This window comes from Balaenoptera musculus, chromosome 13 (genome assembly GCF_009873245.2).
Source record: "Balaenoptera musculus isolate JJ_BM4_2016_0621 chromosome 13, mBalMus1.pri.v3, whole genome shotgun sequence".
NCBI lineage: Eukaryota > Metazoa > Chordata > Mammalia > Artiodactyla > Balaenopteridae > Balaenoptera > Balaenoptera musculus.
Window position 1 is genome coordinate 75189190 of NC_045797.1, and position 27848 is coordinate 75217037.

The 27848-nt window shown below is 37.9% G+C and overlaps 1 protein-coding gene across 7 annotated transcripts in view; it reads left to right on the top strand.

The window, feature by feature from the left end:
* The first annotated feature begins 1292 nt into the window (after positions 1-1292).
* PUM2 (pumilio RNA binding family member 2) overlaps positions 1293-27848 on the top strand; it is a 92161-nt gene continuing 65605 nt past the window's right edge. For 5 of the 7 annotated variants that reach the window (XM_036873073.1, XM_036873074.1, XM_036873075.1 and 2 more), the window contains exons 1-2: positions 1293-1421; positions 21935-22003. In XM_036873073.1, the coding sequence (XP_036728968.1) occupies positions 21953-22003 (51 nt within the window). In that variant the 5' untranslated portion in view covers positions 1293-1421; positions 21935-21952. Of the gene's footprint in view, positions 1422-21934; positions 22004-22929; positions 23055-23942; positions 24017-27848 lie in introns of those variants that run through there. The other 2 variants (XM_036873080.1, XM_036873076.1) reach the window with 2 other exon arrangements.

Here is a 27848-nt window from a genome sequence, read left to right on the forward strand (position 1 = left end):
AACTCCACTCATCTCCATGGGTTTCCTATCCACACGGTGGGACCAATCAGCCCAGAGATCCCAGGTTTAAGAGACTTCTTAGGGAGAGATTAGGGTCTCTTAGTCCCAGTTCCGAATTCTCAGGGAGGGCCTCTTTTTACCCAGACTAAGCAACTGTACATAAAGACTCTTTTGCTGTTATCAGCTCAATGGCGGGAAAGGAGAAAGCAGGCAAAATATTTACATCCCAGTGTCTCCCATGCTTACTTGATTATAGGACATTTTTTACAGGGACATCTATTAGCATTGAACAGAACACACTTGGGAAATGCAGTGTGGGTAACAGAAACCAAGAAGCTGAAGGCGAAGATGAGTGCCAGGAATCAGATTTTCATGTTAGATGGCAGTGACCAGAACTCACTGGAGGTAGTGAGACTGAACAAAGGACGGCTATTAAGAGCCTGCTACAGAAATCCAGACCTGGGAAGGAGCCGCGAGCGAACAACCTGAGTTTCCTTTGTGTTTACCGGGCCAAGCAAGGGGGGGAGGGGGGGCGACAATCTGCTGAGCCGGCTCCACCTGCCCATTCAGCAACGACTAGGAGAATGACAGTCCACTTAAAGGGTTCACTCTTCCACCCAAGTTGGGTCTCCACCGTCTTGCTTCGGGGAGAGGGTAAGGGTGAAACCTAAAGGCCTGGACTACTGTCCGGCTCTTGTGGGTGCCAGCACCACGAAAGCGAAGTGCGAGGAGTACCCCACGGTCGGGGGCGCTGACACCCGCACAGGCAGCTGGGGGAGAACAATGAGCTACGGGGCAGGAAGCCGAGGGTTAAGCGAGTTCGTAAGACTAGGCCCCACGCGGGAAGACAGAGACGTAAGCCGACTTCGGAAACACCACGCCTGCGCCGCCGAAGCCCGGCGCGCGCTCCCGAGCCCGGCGCGCGCTCCCGCCTGGCGCCCCAGCCGAGCCCAGAACCAGCAGCTAGCCCGCAAGGTGAGGGCGGGTGAGCACACGCGGGAGGGAAGGCCGAAACGCGCGAGCGCAGAGAGCGTGCGCACGCGCAGAGCTCCCGCCGGCCGGCGCCCGGAACGCGGGAGAAGCGTCGGAAGCCACTGAGAGGAGCGGCACGTCGGTGAGCGCGCCCCCTCCCTTATCTCCCGGAGTGCCTTGCGCGCGCCCGGTGGCCGGGGGGGAGGGGAGGGGAGGCGGCGGTGGCAGCCATGTTGTTGTGAGTCTCTGTGTCTCACCCTCGGTACTTCGGTGGTTCGGAGGAGGAGGGGGAGGAGAAGGAGGAGGTGGGGTGGGGGGGAGGGAGGTAGGTGGAGAAAGAAGATATTGCCGCCACCGAAGGCGGAGGAGGGGAGGACGGCCAAGAGCGACGCCGCCGTGTGCCCAACGGTCGGTGTCCCCGGCTGAGGCAGCGCGGCCGCAGCAGCCCCGTAAGTCAGTCGCGCTTGCACCCTCTCCCCGTGCTCTGGCGCCGCGGGGCTGGCTCCCCGGGCTTTGTGTGGCGGCCTCGGCGGGGGCCGCCTGCCGGAGGGAGGGTGGACGGGGCCTGCGGGCTGCCCGGAACGGCTGCGGCCTTGGGCCCGCTCGCACAATGCAGGGGGAGGGGTGCCGGAAGGGGGTGTGGGCCCGGCGGGGGGTGCTCTCGGCTTTCCCGCTTCCTTTCCTCCCCACGCCTCAGCCTCGCGGCGCTGGGTGGCCCACCCGGCTCTTCCTTGGTTTCGGCGCGCTCGGGGTTAGAGACCGAGCTGTCCGCCCGCTCGCCCAGCCCTTGGGCTGGGAATGGGGGGAGAGGCCGGGTGGATCCCGAGAAGCGTGCGAGTTGGAAGTGGGCGAAGAGGAAGGCGTGGGCTTATGAAAACAAGTGTGGGAATTCTCGAGGGCCCGAGTGTGTGCAGGAAAAGCTTCCGGTAGACAGGTGTGGGTTTGAAAGAAAAGGCGACTTGGGTTCGGTGTGTTAGGAATGTTGTGTTTTTGTTATCGGAACAGATTTCGATACTTTGGGAAATGTGTAAATTAAAACCAAAGAAGAGATTAGGGGCTTCAAACATTTTAGCAGTCGTTTTGTATCTGAACTGGGCCAAATTTGGGGAAGATAAATTGTTAAAAGTTGTATGCCCAAACACGCGTGTAAAAGTTAATGTTACTTCTGAGAACATAGCTAGGGAAAACCGATTTTTCTTAGCTGTACATTGTAACACATATTTAAACATTTGGGTAGGATGGGACTTGCGGACGTATTAGGTGTAATAAGACAATCATGTTAAAATCTGGACTTTAGTACTTTGTGAGATTTTAACTTCAGAAAACTGGTGACAGATTTTTTTGGGTGAAGGTTTTTTAGGAAAGCTTTATTAGAAAAAGACTTTTAAATGCTTGAGAGAAATGTAATACTTGTAAAGGTATTGTATACCAAGAAAATTTTAATAAAGGGTGTTACCTAAGGATTTTAAAAGCTTGTTTACTGCTTGGATTCGTGTTTAATAGGTGACTCTTCACCATGTGACCTGGTGCATTGGAGGATGATTTAAGGATTTCTGGCTAGGAATCCGGTTAAAAACACAAAGATAAATAGTTTTAATTGACTACGTTTCTATTCTTAGTTTTTTAATATCCTGCTTTTAAGAAATGATTTGCTTTATCTGCACAGTCCTAAATAGTTGCTGGCATTTCCCTTATTTCAAGAATGTCTTTAGAAGTCCAGTTTTTGGTGAAATTGAGTTATTTTAGAATTGTCTTTCGGTGTCCTTGGGGGCGGTTTTTGTATGAAGTAAGCCGTATTTTTTAAAAAATTAAAGTTATATTTCAGAATCCTGGTTCTTAAACCTTTTTTTTTTAACATCTTCATTGGAGTATAATTGCTTTACAATGTTGTGTTACTTTCTGCTGTGTAACAAAGTGAATCAGCTATATGTATATACATATATCCCCATATCTCCTCCCTCTTGCGTCTCCCTCCCACCCTCCCTATCCCACCCCTCTAGGGGGTCACAAAGCACCGAGCTGATCTCCCTGTGCTATGCGGCTGCTTCCCACTAGCTATTTCACATTTGGTAGTGTATATATGTCCATGCCACTCTCTCACTTCTAAAGTTCAGTTTTTTGTAAAGTTCATTTTTGTTATTTGCACAGGTCTCTTATCTTCGAGTTAGATTTGCGATTAACAAGCTTAAACATCTTCAAACAATTTAAATTGTTTAACACATGGTTTTCTCAATTTGAGTCTAAAGTTCTTTGATGTTTTGATATTAGTAAGATTTCAGCTTTTTTAAAGGTAAGTTAATTACTGCCGTATTAAAGTTGTTCTTACAAGGTGGTCACTTTAAATAGGCCAATTTTTCTTAGGCATTACAGGTATATAAACCAAATAATGCTGTCTGAACACAGATACAAATATAAGGATTTTGTTTCTCTTAAACCTTCCATACTTGTCTATAAACCGTTTCTGGTGTTGAAAGATAATTTATTTTCTCGTGCAGGTACTTATCCTATTTAACAGAAGTAATTATCAGAGATTTGGGCCAGGTGTGACATCCAAAACCAATCTTCTCAGTGACCAGATGGTCCCCTTTTTATAGATACTGATAGGATCTTCATAATTTTAAGTGGAGGTTGGTTCTGTCTCCTGGACTCAAGTTCTTTGTAGTTTATAATTTAATAACCTTTGAATTCGTTGGGTTTCTAAGATAGGAAAGTATTCTGTATTTTCTCATGTTTTTAAGACTTGTGGATACATATTTTAAACATCTGAATGTTTGTACCTCATATGGCTTTGTCTAGCTTGCATTCACAGTTTAAGGCCATTTTTACTGACAGGTGTGATTAAGATAATAATTGTACTTATAATAGTGTAAATTGGTTTGTGACATATTAGATAGATTTTTTGCTCTTCTTAAGAAAGCATAAAAATAGTCTGACTTGCTCCTATTGTCCCACCTTCTCACTCTTCCCTTTGATGAGTTTGTAAGAAGGAACTGATCAAGTACGGCTCAGCCCCTTTCCTCTTTCTCTTTCAGAGCCTGCCCCCTTGCAGAAAGCACTTTGCTTTTTCTGGAGGCCACCAGGGATAGACTCTGTCCCTTTTTGGAGGAGGACCATGGTTGTCCGGTGCTACCTGTGACTGGGTTAGGATAATTATGGGGTGTGGTGTTAGGAAGCCCTGTTGGTCTAGGTTTAGATTATGCTTTCCAGTGTAGCTTTTCAGTAATAAAGGAGCTATTTGGATTACCATCAGCCTAACTCCTAATGTCTCTCACTCCTGAATTCTGATGTGGTGGGAAAAAGGTTTCTTCAAACCCTGTCATTTAGAAGCTAACGTTTAAATAGTGATTTTTATATTTAGCAATATAGATAGAAGACATTTTTTTAAAAGTTGCTTTTGCAGTGGAAAAGTGAATTTACAGAGAAATATTATTTTCATGCTTTTCCAGTGAAACATTGTATAGAATTATTACATAGGTAGGTGCATGGCATATGCTTTTTCTTCTCAGATTTTCATGTAGCAGTATGCTTAGAGACATAAGCTTAATAATATTTTTTCCCTAGTGACTTTTCCTTTCAGTAACTCAAAAGATCCAATTTATTTATAAATGAGAAATTAAAGCTTGCCTAATTGAACACAAGTGTCAGCTTCCAAAGGGTCTTTTTTTTTTTTGGCCATGCCATGAGGCTTGCGGGGTCTTAGTTCCCCTACCAGGGATTGAATCCCGGCCCACGGCAGTGAAAGCGCTCAGTCCTAACCACTGGACCGCCAGGGAATTCCCACAGAGGGTCATTTTAATTCTTATTGAAATTGCAGAAGGTTTTGTTTCATTGACTTTTTAAATTTATTTTATCTTATTTATTTTTGGCTGCCTTGGGTCTTCGTTGCTTTGCACAGGCTTTCTCTAGTTGCAGCGAGCGGGGGCTACTCTTAGTTGTGATGCGCATGCTTCTCATTGCAGTGGCTTCTCTTGTTGCGGAGCACGGGCTCTAGGCACGTAGTTGTGGCACACGGGCTTTAGAGCGCAGGCTCAGTAATTGTGGCGCAGGGCCTTAGTTGCTCCGCAGCATGTGGGATCTTCCCAGACCAGGGATCGAACCCGTGTCCCCTGCGTTGGCAGGCGGATTCTTAACCACTGCGCCACCAGGGAAGTCCCTCATTGATTTTTCTTAAAATGAAAAGTTATATTTGGCCCTTGCCTGACTCATTTTTCTAAAGTGCGTTAAAGAATTAAAAAGGGATAAGAACCAGCTCTATAAAAAAATAAATAAAATTCAAAAATTCAAAAAAAAAGTTAAAAGGGATGGTTATTCAAGCATGTTGGCAAAAAGATAGTTTCTTTAGTATATACCACCTCTGCAAATATAGCTTCTGTACTCCCATCTATTTTCAGTTTACATATCACAGATTTTCACTTCTTATTCTCTTACTATTGTGGAGCGAGAAAAGATTTTACAGTACTAGAAAACACCTAGTACTAGATTGTGTACAGCTTATATATATATTCCAGAATTTCACTGTAGCTACCAAATACAAAAAGGGGGAAGAAGTCTGAAGGGAGAAGGGGTAGTTAGGGTGTCAGAATACTTTGACTGCAAATGGGACAGAAAAAGAAGGCAGACATTTTCACCTACCTACGGCGATATGTATATTTGAACCATAAAAATCTCCAAAAATCTGCTTCCTGGAAGGGATTTGGTGAAATTGACTATAAAGTGACATTACAAAACCACCTATTTGATACCTGCCTAGGAAAATAAAACCTGTAGCTGACCACCAGAGTACATAAAAGATAGTATGGGGAGGGAGGTTAACTTTTTTTTTTTTCCTTTAGTCCCCCAGAAAAAAAGTGTGTAGAGAGACTAGTTTTAGAGAAATCTTTGTGGGTTCAGTTTTACTGGACATTTTATGTCAAGAGTAGCAAGTTCTAGATCTCAAGGTGGTAATCTCTGATTTTAGGCACTGTTTCTGAAAGAGATCAGCAGGAGATAGTCTTCACTAATGTATAAGATGGTTTTATTCATTCTGACTTTAAAAAGTAAATAAATGGTAGAGGCAGGCTGACTCTTAAGTACAGGTCTTTTCTAAGCAGTCAAATGAGGCAAATTGTTGGTAGAGAAAAATATGGACTATGGTATGACTTTGTTACATACCAACAAAGAATTGTATACAGAAAGGAGCTACTTGTGTCTTCCATTTTGGTGACCAGGTCATTTATTTAACATCTATGTAGTATTAGCACTTTTAGCATGATTTAATGCAAAACGTTATACTTTCTGTGGCAAAACCTGAGTCATTTGAAACCAATTTAACATAAACAGAATTAAGATTTGAAGTTTAGAGAAGATGATAGCTCCAGGTTTTGCCTACAGATGTTTTCTTGGACCACCTTGCAGTTGAAATATAATTGATTGCTTTTCATCCAAAGGTGCCTTCATTTAATCTCTAAATTATTTGGTTCCTACACTGGCAAAAATAGGAGTGTTCAAGGATCTTGCCAAAGACAAATTGTTGCTAATTTTTATGGTAAGTCTGGTTGAGAAGATACTCATGGAGTATTACTTGACTTTCAGTCCATTTGTTACTCTGGATATTCTTAGTTGTATCATTTCATCAAGCTAGACTACCAGAAACTTGCATTCATTTTTTGAGGTTTGCAGGCCTATCATGTGCCAGATTGTCCTTAGATGTTGGTGATACAGTGATCCCTGTTCTTATAGTTTTACTGTAACTATAAGCTTATGTTTATAGTGGAGAGGATGATGATTAAACTCATGTTTACACAGTGCAGTACACTAAGTGCCACTGGAGGTGGTGTTGCAAAAGTGCTCTGGACTCAGGTAGACACTTGCAGGGGGTCAGGAATAGCTTTCCGGAAGAGGTAAAGTTGACTATAAAAAGACTTAGAAAAGTTAATTTAGTCAAGAGATGGGTGAAGTGGCATTTAGCCAGAGGGATTAGTATGTGTAGTGACCCAGATAGGGGAGAATGGCAGAGCTTAAAGGTGGGGGTAAGGAGGAGAATTGAAAAGATTTGATTGGAGATACAGGTAGCAGCACACTGGATTAAAGGGCCTTTTTTTTTTTTAATGTATTTATTTATTTGGCTGCGTTGGGTCTTCATTGCTGTGTGCCGGCTTTCTCTAGTTGCGGCGAGCGGGGGCTGCTCTTCATTGCAGTGCGTGGGCTTCTCCTTGTCGTGGCTTCTCTTGTTGAGCATGGGCTCTAGGCGCGAGGACTTCAGTAGTTGTGGCACGTGGGCTCAGTAGTTGTGGCACACGGGCTTAGTTGCTTCGCGGCATGTGGGATCTTTCTGGACCAGGGATCAAACCCGTGTCCCCTGCGTTGGCAGGCGGATTCTTAACCAGTGCGCCACCAGGGAAGTCCAGGGCCTTTTTTAATTTGAACAATTCTGAAGAAGACTTTGGAGATCCAAGATTATATCTTGGGAAGATTTAGATTATATTTTCCAGGAACCTTAACATAATTACTGTGAATCGCTTTCCCTGCCTTGTGTTAGAGGAGTTAGACACATGACTTTCCTTCAGGGATTGACTCTAAAAAAATGAGATTCTGAAACCTTGCATCTGCGAAGAGAGTTGTTGAGCATATTTTCTATTACAACTCTTTGTTCTCTATAATACCCCATATAAGAGATTTCTTTTAAAGCTTAGTGTTAGAAATAAGGTTGTCTCCAAGGAATTGGATAATGAAAATTTTATGTAATGTTCTGTCACCACCCCCAACTTTGTGTCTTTCAAAAGTTAAAGTTTACTTACTGTTTTTGTTATTTAGTATTTGCTTACTTTCCTAAGATTAGTTTTTGTTTTATTGTGTACATTTCCTATGAGTTACTTGGTGTGCCTTCTTCCAAAAATTTTTATTTAAATGAATATAGAGTAAATTTCATTTAGATTATACTCAAGTATATTTCTACCACAGACACTTTATGGCATATAACTTAGTACTCCTTGAAACTGACATAGATTTGGTTTCTCTTTTCAGACACTGCAGTCTAGATGTTTGGTTTTTTGTTGTTTTCTAAGCAACAACTTAGAATTTTTTTTTTTTTTTACTTTTATATCTTTAGGAAATTGGTTTGGTCATATCACTTTAAAGTCATTGGGAAACAGATCACCAATTCAAGGCTTGTTCTTGAATATTTGAGGAACTTTTTAAAAAATCACAATTCGTATTCATCACCTAAAGGATTTCCTCATATTTGTTTAATTCAAAGATTTGTACCGCTAATATTTTTCTTAGACTGTTCATGATAGGCATAATAAACTAAACATTTTAAAAACTTTTAACCGTCATAGGTTATGACTTTTCCTAGACAAAAGTTCAAGAAAGTTGAAATAGATAACTCACTCGTTCATTTTTTTCTTGGAAATGACTAGAAATAGCTGCTTCTCAAAATAATAAGCTTTGTGTTAACATGCTTATAGAAAGTTACAATAATACTGGGTTAAAGTTAAGCAGATTTATTTATTTATTTATGCATGCATGCATGTCGCACTGTGCTGCTTGTAGGATCTTAGTTCCTCAACCAGGGATGGAACTCAGGCCCTCATCAGTGTAAGCGCGGAGTCATAACCACTGGACTGCCAGGAAATTCCCAGTTAAACAGTTTTAATTGTGGGACTTCTCAGAGCCTTTACTGTGTTATTATCACAGAGAATGAATTCCAGAATGACCATGTACTCAGCTTGCAAAAGAACAAGTGGGTGCTGGGGAGCAGCATATCTTAAATGTATTGGACGAGGAACCTCTTATTTTAAAGAACACTGTGCGTTGGTGATTAAGGAACACACTTTGGAAAATTTTTGTCTGAAGAAAAAATATTTTAAAAACTGCACTGAAGTCTGCTGCTTAAAGTGGTTTTTGTTTTCTCCAGTTGTCTCAGACCAGGAACTCAAATGATTTCCTTTAGTTCTCTGTTACAACCTAATTAACATTTCTTAAGTTATTTCTCCTTGGTGCCATACTGATTCTATTGATACTGTGTAACAATTGAAAATTACTAGGTAGCCATTGGAGACAAGTCTTCGGTTGTTGGGCATTCAGCCTAGTACTAAAATGAACTGAAAATAGCACAAGATTGCTTGTACTCTATTGACTGTGATGAAGCTTCTAAACTATAATGTGTTTAAACTGTATTAATATAGGACCTTTTTAAAAAAAACTTTATTTTGCTAATGTCAACGAGCCTTACAACACAGAAATATAAAAAGATAAAGCCAACAGTACCCCTCTCCTACCAAAGTTAGGTGTTTATTTTTTTCATACTCCACACAAACATATACATTGCTCCTCTTTTGTTAAACAAAACTGGGATCAGGTTACACACCTTAGGCAACTTGGTGTTTTTATTTAATATCATGGATATTTTATTGTATTAGTACATATAACTTTAATAACTTTTAATACTTGGTGTATGGTTTTTTATTTTGCTAACCCATTTTTGTCGAGTTTAGGTTGTTCATTTTCTGTTTTTGAACCACTGCAAGCAGTGCTGCAGCAAATACCATTATTCACTTCATTCTTTTATGTTATTGCTGTTGTTTATGTAAGTTAAATTACCAGAAGAGAAATTACTGTGTCAAAGGATTATATATTGAGTCTTAAGCAGAAAAAAATATGTTCACTCATTATGGTGAGTCAGTATTCTAGAAAGGACTTAGATTGCAATTTCACATATTATCTAATTTAGTCTTCACAATAACCTTATGAGGAAGCGTTGTTATTCTCATTTGTAAATGGGGAAACAGAACCAGAGAGTTCAAGTGGTCTGAGTTCATTCAGCTAGTTAGAGGCAAACATGGTACCATATTCTAGATCTTTTGGTTCTGGTTTCTGTTTCTGTTACACCATGATGAATGGCACAAAATTTTTTAGTTGGAAAACCATTAGGGTGCTTGTGAATATATCCCTTAGCTGTAGGTGGTATGGTGTATGTAAGGCTTTCAATCCTATCTGCACAGGGAAGCATTGCCTGGAGAGCTTAAAAATACTAATAAAAATCTGTGCCTTTCTCCCTGCCCAGACTAATTCAAATAAGTCTTAGATAAGTGGGATCTGAGTGTTAGTAGTTTTCAAACCTTCTGTCTAGATTCTAATGCACTGTGAGGATTTGCGAACCAGTGACCTTAAAATTGAGATGCTAATATCCCTGAGGAGTACATGAAGTGTTTCCAAAATGTTAGCACATTTAGCTTCCTGAGGATCAATTTACAGATCCTCACTATGTGTACTGAGAAAGGCACATCTTTGATCCATCCCAGATTTTAATGTGGTGTATTTTGCCCCGGATAATTAAACCTTCAGGGCACCAGACTTGGAGTTAGCTTCCTGTAGTGATTAATCTTATGTATTCACATTGCTGTTAGGAATGAAATATAGCCTAGAACTGGAGTATTTTGGCTTCCATTGGGATTTTCTGAATTCGGGTCAGTGATAGTCTTGAGTGGTAGGGAGTAATGGTAAATTGTTTCTAAACCAGTTTACCTCTTCTTTCCTAATTTTTTGTCAAAGAATACTTACAAAGCAAAGAACAATACTATGAAATACTTTGAAAGCTAGAAATATGTAAATCATGTTTATTATAGCATACTGTCAAATATATTGTGTTTAAATGTATGATTTGGTTGGCTCCATTTTTTTTTTTTAACACTTTGCAGGAATGTATCAAAGAGTAAGGTAGAACTAACTTAGATTTAAAAAACTAAGTGCTGACCACAAGTGTAATTCCTTTAAATCAGGTGATGATAGAACATTTAGATCTACAAATTGGATTTTGATTTTTTTTAAACTCAAAGTCTCGTGAAGGTGTGGCTAGAGATAGTTACTGTAGTAGGTATTGGGTATATGTGTAAATTCCTTTATATCATCTTAAAAACCCTTAGAAGTTTACAGATAAGGGGCAGGATTGAACCTGAGCCCATGGCAGTGAAAGCACTGAGTCCTAACGACTGGACCGCCAGGGAATTCCAGAGAATATTTTTTTTTTTATAAGATATCTTTTTTATTTTTTTAATTTTTATTTATTTATTTATGGCTGTGTTGGGTCTTCATTTCTGTGCGAGGGCTTTCTCTAGTTGTGGCAAGTGGGGGCCACTCTTCATCGCAGTGCGCAGGCCTCTTACTATCGCGGCCTCTCTTGTTGCGGAGCACAGGCTCCAGACGCGCAGTAATTATGGCTCACGGGCCCAGCCACTCTGCGGCCTGTGGGATCTTCCCAGACCAGGGTTCGAACCCGTGTCCCCTGCATTGGCAGGCGGATTCTCAACCACTGCGCCACCAGGGAAGTCCCAGAGAATATTTTTAAGTGATGCTTAATTTTTATTGAAAAGATGTTTTTCTTTTATGTTTGTTTATAAGTCATGATACCTCTCATGTATAGGTAGTATGTATGTTTGAGTTCTACCATATAAGACTGTTGATTTCCAAGTTAACTTTAGTGATTTTTAACATGTATATATTTTAAATATTTTAAAAATATAAGTAACAAATGGGAAATATTCAGAGAGTATAGAACTATAAAATGTAAAATAAAAATCATGCATACCCTTCTCCTGATGTGACCACTGTTAATGGTTGTGTCACTCTTTCTGATTGTTTCCTGTTTTTACAAAAGTGGAATGATAGAAATACTGTTTTCACCTTGCCTTTTCACTTAGTATCCTAGAAGTTTTTCCATGTATGCATAAATACATCCATTTCATGCTTTTTAACAGGTGTATAGTTGATAATATTATGTTTTTTTAATCATAATTCTGATTGAGAGAAGTTTTAAAGTCTAATGGATAAAATGATATTTATACATTTAAAAATACAAATTAAATGCCATGAGAATTGAGAAAAAGATGACTTGGGGGAGGTGTTAATGGAGAAAGTGGCATGTGAGCCAAACTTTAAGGGATTTGTAGGATTTGCACATGAAGAGATAAATGGCAAAGAGCTGTCCAGGGGACTGGAATAGTTTAGCAAAAGGAAGGTTGGGGAACAGAGTGATGGTTTATGCTTGGTTGGTATGGAAAAGAGCACGGAGCTTTTGAGGTCTTGATGGTGTTGAATCCTCTGCCATCTTAGTAGCTTTGTCTATTAGGGTAAGTAAATTGACCACAATTTCCTTATTTGTAAAGTAGGAATACAATACCTACTTTGCTGGATTGTAATCAGAATTAAATATAATGTGCCTAGTGTCATCTCTGGCATAAAATCAAGTGCTCAGTACATTCTCTTGTTCTTTTTGGGGGATGGTGTCTGATAGAAATTAGTCCAAAGAGGTTTATGCTCATTTGGAAATCATTTTTTTTTTTTTTTAAATTTCATATACTACTTGTCAAAAATATGGTTGAAATAGTAAGTGATGTTAGGTTTAAACAACAGCTTGGACCCTAAGTCAGTTAACTTTCTGGAGAGTAACCCCCTTTACAAGCTGCAGTTTATAAATGTTTTGTTTAAAAGTGTGTGTGTGTGTGTGTGTGTGTGTGTGTGTGTGGTGGTGGGGTGTCCAAATTGTACCTATCCTTCAGGGCCCAGCTTAAATACCACCTGCTTCACATGGCTGCTTGTCATATTGTTATTTTGTTAAACTTACGGAAATTTTCAAGCCCAAGTAGAATAGTACAATACACCCTTGGAGACCTATCATCCATATTCAACATTGCGTGAAATCTTTATACCCATATTTTACTTTTTTGAAGTATTTTCAGAGCAAATCCCAGACAGTAGCCAGTTTAAGCATAAATTCTCTTACTGATGAGAACTTATTAAAAAATGCAATCTTCTTGCTATTATCACAGCTAACAAAATTCCTTAATATCATCTAATACCCATTCTATATCTAGATTTCCCTGATTTTCTCAAAAGTTTTTTTATAGTTGGTTTGTTAGAATCAGGATTCAAGCAAAGTGTATACAATATATTTGACTTTTAAGTCTTTTAGTGTATATAATAATCCTCCCTCTCTTTTAAAATTTCATTGATAGTGAAATGAGGTGAATTTTTTATTTTTTCCATATTCTAGATTGGGCGATTGCTTCCTTGTGTTATCTATTGACTTTGCTCTCTCTCTGTCTCATATTTCTGATAAATCAGTATTTAGATCTAGCAGCTTTATTATTAGATTGATGTTTACTGGGGGTTTTTTTTAGGCAGTAATTCTTTATTGGTGGTACTGTTTTGTATTACATTATGTCATGAGGCATATGATGTCTGCTTGTTCCACTTTTAGGGTGATGGCATATTAGATTACATATAAGAACATTAATTTAGAAATACTGCTTTTGGGGGACTCACTTCATAATATATCTTGGACATTTCACATGTATCTTGGACTCATTAGAGCCACTTTGCGTTATCTAATAATTATCTTCATTTCCATCTAAGTTATTTGACCTACTTCTCTCAGGTGATATGTAAAAGCATGAAAAACTAGCGTTGATTGAGGTTGTTTTAGTGTGTAGATCTTCTCTAAACAGTATTTTGTTTTTCAAAGGAAAAAAAAGAATTTCCATAAGCAGTATTTTATTTCTTAAACCAAACCAATTGAGAGAATGCCTTGTAATATAAGAGACTTTGTAAGGACTCAAATATATGGTGATTCGCCTTTGAGAGAATTCTAAGGAAAAAAAAATACCTTGCCTTATATTTGCATTACATAAGTGTATATTTACCCTATTTAGTCTCCTTGAGAAATATGATATCTGAGATTGATCCTCAAAGAGCTAAAGTATTCTTGCACATAAATATTTGGTAAGCATTTATTTAATGTCTTAATGCTGGTGCTGAAACAATCTTAATTTCTAATCTTAGTTAGAAGATTTGAGCTAGGGTCTCTGAAGATTTCTAGTTTCTGGGAGTCTGTATATTGATAACACATTTTTTTTGCCAAGTTTTATTCAAAATGTAAAATCTGACTTTTCCTTAATATAGTCAAGTCAGTTATACAGTACTGTTCTTAATGCTGGTAAAACAAGTATGTAATTCCCCCATGAAGTACATGGACAAATGAGTAGCAAATATCAAAAAAATATTTATGGCTCCTGGCTTAGCTACCACCTGAGTGACTTGTCCAACACCACTAGAAAAGTGTGTGATTCAATTTGTACCCCCAGATAAATAACAGATTACTAGGTGTTGATGGTGGTTCCTAGAGATTTTTAATATTAAGTCTCTGAAGGCTAATGGTCTACCAGAAATACTTAAACCTGGATTTACGTTTACCTTTGTCATATGGATAAGAAAAGACATTGCTAAACAAATGAATTTTGTTGGAAAATTTGCGTGATTTACTATGCTGAAGAGACTAAGGTATTCTTAAGGACTTTAGTACCTGTTTTCAATGGATACCACTAATGCTCAATGATTATGTTCACTAAAAACAGTCCAAGGAGTATGACTAAGAATATTTTGTAAGCAGCTTAAGTTACTCTTTGTGTGTATTGACTTATGTGAATCAATTAAGTTTTCATGTAATTTTTAAAAAATTTATTTATTAGGGTGCGCCAGGTCTTTGTTGCTGCACGTGGGATCTTTTAGTTGGGGCATGCAGGCTTCTTAGTTGCAGCATGCAGACTCTTCAGTTGTGGCACGCTTGAGGGATCTAGTTCCCGGACCAGGGATTGAACCCGGGCCCTCCGCATTGCGAGCACGGAGTCTTACCCAGTGGACCACCAGGGAGGTCCCAGTTTTCATGTAATTTTGTTGTTTTTGTAATGGATGCATGAGGTAGCAACAGCCTCCAGGTGTTAGAGGACCAGTTTGGAGAAGTAGTGCCAATGGGAAGTTGCACTCATTTTATGTTCGGTAAATGTTTTCAGTTGTACAAAAAGTCTGAAGAAAAGTCTTGTTTACGTCTCTATTAAAATGAGCATTGTGTAATAATATATATGAAGGCATTTATAAACAGTCACTATCCAGATGTTAGATGATTTCATGATCTGAATTTACATTTCATAAAATATAGAATGATTTTTTTTAATTCAGTATATATTGAGCATTTTGGTGGCTAAGACACAGTTCCTAGCCCCTTTAACTCCAGAGTTTAATTACTACTATGGCTTTAAAATAGAACTAATTATAATACTATGAAAATGTAATTGGTGTTATATGCTGGTGCTTTAATACCATTTATTGTAGCTTTAAATGGTTTTTGCCCCCCAACCTATTTTTTATGGTAGGCATATGGTAAGGAATTGGATCAGATGTTACCTGAGAAAATAATGCATATTCTTGGTTCATTACACCAACTATTTGTAAACCTTTTGGCTTATGCATTAGTTAATATGGAAACCCACAAAACCTAACCAAGTTGTTATTTGAAGTACTTTATCTGTTTTTCTCACATAATTAGTAAAAATGTTGTCTACAGAAAAATTAGCTAATACTGTTAAATTTTAGAACTTAATAAGACACCCTTCTTTTGCTAGGAAGCATAACCTCAAAAACTATTAACTTTTTAATTTAAATTTACCTCAAGATTACACATGGTCTTGTCCATAGAAAAGTTTCTATTATGTATTTTCTATGTTAGCAAATACTAATTGTTTAAGGAAATAATATTGGAAAACTTCATGGCTTAATAATGCAGACCAGGGCTTCCCTGGTGGCTCAGTGGTTGAGAATCTGCCTACCAATGCAGGCGACACGGGTTCGAGCCCTGGTCTGGGAAGATCCCACATGCCGCGGAGCAACTAGGCCCATGAGCCACAACTACTGAGCTTGCGCATCTGGAGCTTGTGCTCCACAACAAGAGAGGCCGCGACAGTGAGAGGCCTGCGCACCGTGATGAAGAGTGGCCCCCGCTCTCCTCAGCTAGAGAAAGCCCTCGCACAGAAATGAAGACCCAACACAGCCAAAAATAAAGAAAGAAAGAAAGAAAGAAAGAAGCTTTAAAAAAAAAAAAACTTAGATTGCAAGGATCTTCTTTAAAAAAAATAATAATAATAATGCAGACCAAAAAAAAAAAAAAACAATGAAGACAGACTTTACACCCCCAAGCAGTATAGTGTGTACTATATAATTCTGGGATACATTTTCTTCAAGGGAACTAGTTAGTTCAGTATTATATAACTGATAGCTAGATACTCCATTGCTTGTTGAAAGAAGAGATTGTTCCCTTTCTCCCTTAGGTCTAACCATGCAGGGGAGAGTTGTTAAATTATGTCCAGATTCTTTTCCCTTGCCATCAGGTGACACCAGCGCAGAAATTTTAAGAGTCCTTAATGGCATATGTGTGACCCCTACCCCTGCAGTTTCATTATGGTTAATATGAAGGTCACTGCAGAAGAATCGAAAGTGTTTATTTTCTTTGTATCTCATTGTTTTGCCCACTTTCTCCTCCATTTGCGTTCTTATAGTTGAAATAAATGATAACACCTTAAACTGAAAAGCTGAGCTTGAGTCTTGCTTTGTGAGTTTTGTTTTGTCTTGTCTTGTTTTTAAAGTCTTTTCCCCATAACCTACCCTGTTCATTGAAAGAAAATAATAATCTCCATTTAAACGTAATCTGAAATTCCCGTTTATTATTAAAATAAAAAATGTACATGGTGAGAGTATAAAGGAAAAGGTTGAAAGCAAAGCCCTGATGCTTAACTTTGGGTCTGCTCGAGTTTGAGAGTGAATTATCTGCATTTGATTTTTTGTGGAACAGTCGAGAGTAAATGCACTAGAGCAGAGGTCAGCAAACTTTGGCCTACAGGCCACATCTGGCCCACCACCTGTTTTTGTTTGAACTGCTCTCTAGAATTGACTTTTAGAATTTTTAATGGTTGGGGAAAAAAATCAAAAGAAAAATAATATTTTGTGACACATGAAAAATATGGAATTCAGACTTCAGTGTTCATAAATAAAGCTTTATTAGGACACATTCGTGCTCATTCATTTTCTTATTGTCTATGGCTGCTTTTGTGCTACAGATGCATAGTTGAGAAGTTGAGGGACCATATGGCCTGTAAAGCCTAAAATGTATACTGTCCGGGTCTTTACAGAAAAAGTTTGTTGACCCCTGCACTAGGGCATGATTCACCACAAAAGTATGTGGATCCATATAGCTAAGAGACCTCTCGCATTTATCCAGAGTTTCTTTAACTTATTACCTTATCTATTTGGACCACAGATGAAAATGTAGAAGTAAGCAAAGAAGGGGCTTTGGTAAAGCTCTGATGCTTTTACTTCTGAGAAGATTTCTTAAGTCTACTCCTTTTTTACTAATAAAAATCTTCTTTCTCTCATTCATAGATTATACAGATTTATTGTAATAAAATAAAAATTGTGATTTTTTAATATTTTTAATAGTTACACGATACTTTATAGATGTGTTATATCACTTAACTATTGTGAGACAGTTATGCAGCTTATAATTTCAGGATCTGCAAGCAACACTGCTACAAACATCTTTCTACATAAAACTTTTTTGTATTTAGGTTTTCTTTTTAGGATTGATTTTCAAAGTTGGGGAGACTGGCTCAAGATATACGAACCTGTATATATGATGCCAAATTGCTTTCCTAAGAAAGGATTGTAACTTTAGAATGTTTTTTTTGTTTGTTGGAGGTAGTTTCCTTCTTAGAGCTTATTTACTCTTACAAGTCTACCACACTCATCTGAGGCTACAGATTACTACAAATTAAAAGCAACCTAATTAGAAAGGTCAGAAGGGATACTGTATGTTCAAGTCAAGTGATATTTAACCTGACAAGAAGGCAGGAGGCTGAAATACTAACAGAAGCATACAAGAAACACAAAACATTGAGCACCCCAAGAGTCTAAGGAAGTATCAGTTCTTTCTTGAGTAGTATGTAATGATGGTCTTAATAATAACTAGTTATTTGTTGAACACTTTTTATTGCTCACAAAACACTTTTGGATACATTATCTAGTTTGATCTTCACAGCAGATAAGTAAGATTTAGAGGTTAGACAACGGGCAAAAGTTAAAACTCGAACTCTTATATTCTGAATCAGAATCACATACTATTTGTACTCTACCACATTATCTTAAATATAAAATTTGTCCATTATTTCTTCAGGATTGCAGAATAATGAATCCATTTTAGAACTATTTCCATCCTAAATAATAAGAATCTTATGTTTTTGGCCCTAGTGGAATAATTATCTTAATAAGGACAGTCTGTCTTCAGAGGATACAGATAAATAAGATGTCACATGGGAGGTTTTTTTTTTTTTAAATAAATTTATTTATTTATTTATTTTTGGATGTGTTGGGTCTTAGTTTCTGTGCAAGGGCTTCCTCCAGTTGCGGCGAGCGGGGGCCGCTCTTCATCGCGGTGCGCGGGCCTCTCACCGTCGCGGCCTCTCCCGTTGCGGAGCACAGGCTCCAGATGCGCAGGCTCAGTAGTTGTGGCTCACGGGCCCAGCCGTTCCGCGGCATGTGGGATCCTCCCGGACCGGGGCACGAACCCGTGTCCCCTGCACTGGCAGGCGGATTTCCAACCACTGCGCCACCAGGGAAGCCCGAGATTTTTTTTTAATGACTGTAATTGGTGTGATCTTTGTATGTTGAGCCCAGATTTCAGGGCTTAATATCATTTAGTGTATGTTCATAAATTGAATTATGAACTCAGAATTATATGGCTGCGTTGTCAAGTTGGTAGGATTTAAATTTGAAGCGTTCTTAAGAAATTAGAACACCTCTTTAGGTGATTGAAAATATCAATACATGATTCCTGATAACATGTCAGCAGTATCTCAAAGCTTTCAAATGATTGGCCATTAGGTTTGGGAAACAGTTGATGGCTTGGAAGAAGTTGAGGCTGTAATGGGATGGGAAATCTAGAAAATACAAGGTCTATAAAATGTAAGTTTTAAAGAAAGTGAAATCACAAATGTAAATCATCTTAAGAAAAAATATAAAGGGCATCGAGTCTAGGGCAATATGGAGACCCTAGGAAGTACTTAAATAGAAAAATAAAATGGACCTTGCCCAAATTTAGGAAATTTTAAAGAAACAAGGGAAATCAAAGATGGTTTGAGCAGACCATACTAGACATTAGAGTGAATTGTGTCATGTGAGATGTAGAACTTTGATTGCGTGACTGAGAAGTGTAGGACACATTTGGACTAAGATTCCTTTACTTATCAGATAATTGGGGGCCCCTCCAAACTATATATGTATTTATGGATGTACAGTTGTTCCTCGGTATCTGCAGGGCATTGGTTCCAGGTGCCTCCCCAGCCCAATACCAAAATCTGAGGATGTTCACGTTTCTTGTATAAAATGGTGTAGTATTTGCATATAACCTGTGTGCATACTAGGGTATACTTTAAATCATTTCTAGGTTACTTATAATACCTAATACAATGTAAATGTTTTGTAAATAGTTGTAAATACAATGTCAGTGCTATGTATTGATAAATAACTGCCAGCCCTCAGGGAATTTAATTCCCGGCTTTTTGGAACTTTCTGGAATTTTTTTTTTTAATACTTTTGATCCCTGATTGGTGAAACCTGCAGATGTGGGACTCATGGATATAGAGGGCCAACTGTATAATGTTGTGTGATAAGAGTATTTTGATCTCAAACTGGGTTTTGCTTTAAATCACTAGGTGTCATGATGGTATGGCTAGAGATATTTTTTATAGTAGATATTGGTTGTACATGTAAATTGGTTCATCTGCATATGTTATCAAACCCATGATGAAATTTTTTCTTTACATGGGCATATGTGTTTTAAAGAAATTGAGAGGAAAAACTAGTCCTTTGTACTTATGCACGTACTTAGCATTTCTGGTGCTCTTAATTCCTTCCTGATTTGAGTTTCCATCTGGTACCCTTTTCCTTTAGCCTAAGAATTTTTTTAAGGGATTTTCTGAGGTGGAAGTCTGTTTAACTAATTTTATTTTCCTTTTATCTAAAAATGTCTTTTAGCCTTTATTCTTGAAGGATATTTCCATCAGATAAAAATTCTAGGTTAGCATTTTTCTTCTTTCAGCCCTCTAAAGTCTGTCCTTTTTATTCTGGTCCCCATTGTTTCTAGTGCGAAGTCAGTGGTCACTCATCATTTTTCCCCTTTTTATAATGTTTTTCCTCTAGCTGCTTTCAGGATTTTCTCTTTGATTTTCAGCACTTTTATTATGATGTGTGTGGATGTGTGGTCTCGTTTTTGTTTTTCCTATTTATCTTGCCTGGGGTTCACTGAGCATCTTGAATCCGTAAATATTGCTTTCATCAAGTTCAGGGGAATTTCTGGCCCATGTTTTTATTAATTGATTGTGGTGTTGGGTCTTCGTTGCTGCGCGCTGGCTTTCTCTAGTTGCAGCAAGCGGGGGCTACTCTTTGTTGCGGTGCGCAGGCTTCTCACTGCGGTGGCTTCTCTCGTTGCGGAGCACGGGCTCTAGGCACACGGGCTTTGGTAGTTGTGGCTCGCAGACTCTAGAGCGCAGGGTCAGGAGCTGTGGTGCACGGGCTTAGCTGCTCCGCGGCGTTTGGGATCTTCCCGGACCAGGGATCGAACCCTTGTCTCCTGCATTGGCAGGCAGATTCCCAACCACTGCACCACCATGGAAGTCCTGTGTTATTTGTAGATTTTTTTGATGACAGCCATTCTGATAGTTGTGAGGTGATATCTCTGTTGTTTTGATTTGCATTTTTCTAATAATTAGTGATGTTGAGCATCTTTTCATGTGCCTGTTAGACATCTGTATTTCTTCTCTGGAAAAATGTCTATTCCGGTCTTCTGCCCATTTTTTGATTGGGATGTGTGTTTTTTTTGGCTGGGGGTGGGTTTTTTTGTTTTTTTTTAAATTGAGTTGTATCTGCTGTTTATTTTGGATATTAACCCCTTGTCAGTCATATCATTTGCAATTATTTTCTCCCATTCTGTTGGTTGTCTTTTTAGTTTATTGATGATTTCTTTTGCTATGCAAAAGCTTTTAAGTTTAATTAGGTCCCATTTCTTTATTTTTGCTTTTACTTTGTCTTAGGAGACAGATCCAAAAAATATTGCTGCGATTTATGTCAGAAGTGTTCTGCCTATGTTCTCTTCCAAGAGTTTTATGATTTCAAGTCTTACATTTAGGTCTTTAATCCATTTTGAGCTTTTTTTTTATATGGTATGAGATAATGTTCTCATTGTTTTTTAATACATATAGCTGTCCAGTTTTCCCAGCACCACTTGTTGAAGAGACTGTCTTCTTTCCATGTATACTCTTGCCTCCTTTGTTATATAGATTAATTGACCATAAGTGCATGGGTTTATTTCTGGACTCTCTTCTGTTCCATTGATCTATGTGTTTGTGCCATTTCCATGCTGTTTTGATTATTGTAGGGAAAGGAATTATTCTTAAGGAAACCTCTGAATATTATAATTACTTTCACAGCAGATTATATGTTGCTTTGAGGTAGAACTGGATCACCACTTTAAAAAATTTTTTTATCATTGGTATAAGATGTACAAATAATGAAATTCTGAGAAATTTTGAGAAATCTTAAGTAGTGCAAAGTAATAATTTTGCAATAGGAATTACAGCATTTTTTTTAAAAGAAGATAACTGGAGATTTCCCTGGAGGTCCAGTGGTTAAGACTCCACGCTTCCACGGCAGGGGGCAGGCATCCAATCCCTAGTCCAGGAACTAAGATCCCACATGCGGCGCAGCATGGCCAAAAAAAACAAAAAAAAGGTAACTGTATTTTAGTACGTGAGCTCACTTTTTCTGTTCTTTACTTTCCGTCTTTTCTTTTGCGCAGGAAACTAGTAGGGGTTTCTTGTGGCACACAGAATAATCCAAGAACCGTTGACCCCAGGTTTCCCACTAATTTTAGTGTAGATTGCTATGGTGCTCTATTTAGGAAAACCTGTCTTTATAGAGAAACGGATTCTTGTCCATCTCAGCTCATGCTATAACATCAGTAATAGCAGCAATGTAATATAAAAATAGTTGATGCAGTCTGTTGTTCAAATTTTTCTTTCTACTAATGTTTCTTTTTGTTATTCAACAGGTTTGATCTGTGGATGAAATGAATCATGATTTTCAAGCTCTTGCATTAGAATCTCGGGGAATGGGAGAGGTAAATATTTACGAATACTAAGAATGTATACCTCACTTTGATTATTTGAGCCATTGAGACTTGTTTTTTAACCATAAATCTCCTTGAAAATAGTGGTTATATCTTCCAAATGATGTGGGCTTTTGAAATCTATAGTTGTGGGATTTTCAGCTTTTTTTTTTAACTTTTAGCAGTAATTTTAGTGAGGTTATTTGTGTCTAGTTGATTTGATTGACCTGATTAGATAATGTCTTCTATTTTGGTAATGGACCATAATCACTTTGATCAGAAAAGAGCCTTCCTTGATCTTTGTCCTGCTGTTTTATATATGTATGCTGTGTTTGCTTTAGCCACACTTAATTGTTCACTGTTCTTTCTTACAAAAATTTCTCCTTGTTCATTGTTTGCTTAATAAACTTCTAATCCTCTGCAGGACTCTACTGAAAAAGACTCTTAATTGTCCCATTGATATCTGCAGTAAAATTAATTACTTCCTCATCTGACTTCTCATGGATCTTTGTACATACTTTTATTATATTACTGGTTACAGTTTATTTGTTTTATATTAGTCTCCTCTGTAGATTGTTAGCTTTGAATGACTAGGGCACAGTGGGCACTCTAAAATTTTGGCTTTTATCAGTCCTGTTAATCTATGATTTTCATTGGGGCATCCCATTTAACCTCACCATTACATAATTTAAGACATCAAAAATACTTAGTTTTCCATATACTTAATGAATATTTAGAAAACTTTAATTGATTATGAAAACCCTTGCCGTCACATTTTTGTTTTGTCATGTTCTGTAGTACTAACATAGTGTGGACTTTGATAATAGAAAATAACCATGAACAGACCTAAGATGTGTAATTAACCGCTTGCTCCTGGAGATTATTTTACTTTGGTAGACCTTCATGAGACTCACTCCATCCAATGCTGTGCTCTTCAGATGCAGAAAAAGAGTCCAGTCACTCTTCTGGGCCACAAGAGGGCACCCTGCAGCTAGCTAACCCTCCCCTTCTTCAGAACAGCGTTTTCCAAAGAGTTTGTCATTTTCAGAGGACTGATTTAAGGGTGAGTTAAGGTGCTTAAGCATAAGTATTGCCAAAGTAAACTTGTTAGTCCAGCGCTTAAGGTAAAACTCTGGGCCCTAAGAAAATTTGAGAGAGGGAATAATTTTTTAGCTAAAAAAGAACCTTGCAGCTTCACTGCGGTGCAGTGGCGGCTTAGGTATTATTTACACTATGGGTGAATAAGAAGCAGCAGTTGAAAAGGGCTTTTGTTTTTTTCCCTGTTACTTGTTTTCTTTGGTCTTTAGAAAGCAGAATAACATATCTTAAAAGCAGGTTTGAACAGTGCTTCAGCCTAGTCTGTGACAAACTTGAACTTGATTTTCTTAAAGACCAGACAAAGTCACACCCTTACCTTGATTCTATTTAGACCCCACGACACTTTACTTTGCAGATCTACATTGTGTATGTATTTACAAATTGGCTCTTTTTTTCTCCCTTTTTAAGTAGTATTTGACAAACCCAAAGACATGTTGGCAGTTTTAAAAATAAATGTCATGATCAGAAACAGTAGTTGAGAGAGTTTAGGTATTTGGGGGGTGGAGGGAGGGGTATTTGAGGTTTCTGGAGAAGAGACGCTGGTTTTAATAGCATGTTAAATGATCTAAGCTTAAATCTAGGCTTTTCTTAATGGAAATGTCAGATATGCAGAGTAAAAATGGCTAGGGTTAGGCTGTCTGGTTGTTGGCAGGTAGCAGCAGGTCAGTGCTTCTGTGACCTTCATCTATTAAAAATGTATTTTTAAATAAGCTGTTACTCACTAATTAAGTTTTTTTCTTAACAGTTTACCAACTAATTCTGTTACCTCTAAGAGATAGCTAAGAAACCTATTGAGGTTTCTGTCTCTGGGTTCTCTCTCCCACAAGCCTTTCTATCTTTCCTCATCTCGCAGGCAGCAGGGAACCTTCTGGGATTTCCTTCTTTGCCTGTCTCTCTCTCACCAGTCTTCTCCTCCTTTCCTGACAGGTGAGGTTTTTTGTTTTATCCCAGAATTCATTCATTTTAATAACCTAAAAGCAGCCTTGAGTTTCTGGCTCTTGAGTTTTCTAAAATTGCTTGTTTATTTTTTTTAATGTGACATCCTTTTCTAATATATTGCCCTATCTTGACTTTTTCTTTAAAAATAAAGCTTTACTTATTATGTCTTAAGTTGCTGTAAATCTATAATGTACAAAGCACTGCATTACATACAGGGTTATTTTCAAATGTACTGGGTTATGTACATCATGATAACTTTTACTGACTCATCATCAGAAGGGCGGTTTCTTCTAGTTGTTCATCCAGAATAGGAACAGATTTGTATTCATCCATTCATAAACTCATCCTTTCCAATTTTTTCCATAGCACATTTTTGTCAAAAGGCCTAACAGTTTGTGTTATGTCACATGGCTTAAAAAGAGCAAAGCTAACCCATAGGCGGTTGAACTCAGCTTCATTAGTGTGGTTTTTTAAACCCGCACTGCAGAGACACATGCCTATTTATTTTTATATATGAAAATTAAACAGGAACTTTGTGTGTGTGTGTGTGTGTGTGTGTGTGTGTATGGACAAAGAGGCTCCTGGCTGAAATTCTTTAGGGAACCCAGAATTTAACTTTAAATCACTGAGTTAATGTGTTTTGGGGGAGTATTTTCATAGCTTAGTATGATAAAGCTCCCTCCTTTCTTTTCTGACACAGTAATATTTAAAGAAAACATTAGAGAAAATTTCTGTACTAAGATCCCAGGTAGTATGGTGAAGTGGAAAATGTACTGGAGAGAAGAGTAAGGAGACTTCTGTTTTCTCTCAGATCTATCACTAGTGCTATATATTTCTCTCAGATCTATCACTAGTGATATAACACTAGTGATCTATCACTAGTGCTGTATCACTAGTGAGAAAGACTGACTTCTTTGAAGGTAGTAATAAGAATAGCCTTTTGTATGAATCACATATATCTCCCAAATGCTCTAGCTCTGATTGAGCTGTTAGGGATAACTGGAATGGAAACCAGCTGTTTTAAATAGCTGATTATCGTTAATGTCTGTAAATCCCTATCTTAGACATTCTATCATAAACTTCATCCACTCTCATGAATTCCCACATTATATAGTCTGAATATCCTGATAACATCTTGAACTGTTTTATTTTTTTCATTATGGCTAGTCGTGGCCTAATAACTGAATATTTTTAGAAATATTGATGAGTTAGACTATGATTGGAAAGAACCATCTTCTGTGGTAGTTAAGTGTAAAGAAAATGGGCTTTAGAATTAAACAGTCATGGTTTCAGCTCCTAATGCTGCCACTTACTAGCTATATATGTAATCTTACATGTAATCTTGGATAGTTTATTTAACCTCTGATTCTTTTTCCTTATGCAAAATGTGACTTTATTAGGCAGCTGTTTTTTATTGATGTAAGTAGTGTAGTTTCATGATCCCCCTAGGATACTCAAACTAAAAAAGAAGGCAAACAGCTATAGACAAGATTTTTGTAATGAATACTCTTATAATCATTTAAAATAATCAGCCAGTTAAATGTTGCTGGTCAGCGTGTTACTCATGTTTTAGAATATTAAAGGATTCATACTTTTCGTAGTGAAGATACGTAATATGTATGTTTGTCACGTGCTAGATGCTGTTCTAAGTAGTTTACTTATATTATTTCATTATTGCCTCATAGAAAACTCTATAACAGTAGCTTTATTATTATCCTTACTTTACAGATGAAGAAACTGAGGCTCAGAACAGTTACTTAACTGGCCCAATACCAAGTAAACAGTGCTTGAAGAGCAGTTTGAACTCTTGAGTGCCTTGACTATTTACAGTACTGCTTCCCATTGGAAGTGATGACATCTAATAATATTTGCTGCTGATATTAAGGGATATTGGGGATGTAGAGGATTCGGGGAAGTAGTATGATTTGAAAACATTAAGTATTGATATCTTTCATTAACGGAAAAGATTAAAGTCTGGAAAAGCACCATTCTGGAGTTCCCTTGTGGCTGTTGTTTTCTACACACTTGGTTATTAGCATCTATGCCTGCCTATCTTTTATGAACTTCCATTGTAAATAGAGTCACCTTACATCCTAATTTGCCCAGACTGTCCAGATACGTGTTTTCGTGGCATAATTGTTAATAGCACTCCCTTTCTCAAACGTGTCCCAGTTTGGATGTTATATGAACACTATAATGTAGACATAGAGCCTTCAAGTTCTTTTAATTCTTAGGATTATATTAATTTGCTTGGCTTGGTGATTTTACATAACAATTTGTATTAGAAAAATCTGAAGTGTAAGTGCACCTCATAGTATAAATTCTAGCAGGAATTTTAATAATTATTTATTTTGTGGTAGTATACTATGGTGTTGACTGATTTCTTTGGAGATGGAAAAGGGCAAGCCATAAGTGCCTCTTGAAGGAAAGAACTAATAAAATGGTGGATAGTGGAGGGATGAATTTGTATGTCCACCCAATGATTTCTGAGTTGGAAGGATGGAGGAGTAGGCTGACAAGAAATACTGAGTTGCTTGACCTTGGTTTAGAGCTTTTGTGAATTAGGGAACTAATATGAAACAGTATTGGATAATATGTTTTACAGATCTTCAAGATCTCTTAGCCCTTGTTTTTGTGCTCTCCCATTTCTACTATAGTAAAAGAGTCTCCAGGGGCAAAACACTACTTCTATTGCTATTCCAACCTTTGTACCACTTAATCTTTTCTTTTCTTTTCTTTTCATTTCTTTTCTTTTCTTTTTAACTGTTCTATCCTGGATATCCTGAATTGTTGCCTTCCCCTATATTTAGTCCATTTTAACTTAATTCTTGGTCACAAGCCAGTAGTTTCTCTAAAAATATTTGAAATCAGTGTCTGTACTGTCACAGCTGTTTCTAGAATGGTGATAAGGGCCTTTGTTAGGAAAAGTGTTAATTTTATTAACTACTAAATTGTTTGCCAGTCCGTGATAACTTATAAATGTTTGCAAAATGAAGAGACATTCATAGCCCAGTGCCTGGCAGAAAGTAAGCACACTGGGTAAGTGCTTGACATAGACTCCCCCCCGCCCCCAGTTTTACAGTTTGGGTGTCAAAGCAGTGATCTATGAACTACTACTGTACTACATGGACTCTTATCCCGAAAGACTGGAATAGGCTCCTCAAAAAGATTCTATTATCTCTCTTACCTCAGAAGATTAGTTTGTTTCAGCCGCTTCTATGTCTGTAATAAATGCTTCTACTAAGTTGTTGTAACTTCATTTCTGATTTCTTATTTGTTATCCTTATTTTGCTGTTAAAACATTTTTCTTTATGAAGTATAGGATAAAAGCATTATTTGCTCAGGAGCCATTTCCTTCTGCCTGAAATGGCTTATTTATACAGTACTTTAAAGGGATTAACTTGGGTTTTACTATGAATAAATGTTCAATTATTTAAATATATCAAGTTCAGTGTTTTAGTACTGTATTATCAGATTTACATTTTGTTTGAATATTTTCATGAAACTTTTATAGTGAGATTTTTAAAAATCGCAGCAACAGAGGTTGTATTTTACCGGGATCTTTATTAGAGCAGATTATTGTTTTAAATGTCTATACTTTAGGGAATTCCCTGGTGGTCCAGTGGTTAAGGCTCCGCCCTTCCACTGCAGGGGCACAAGTTCGATCCCTGGTCATGGAACTAGGATCCCTCAAGCCATGCAGCGTGGCCAAAATAAATAAATAAAATCTTTGAAAATAATAAAAATAAGTAAATAAAATGTCTATACTTTAAATACAAATCGTTTGCAGCTCAGGAAGGTCCTAACATGCAAAAAGTTT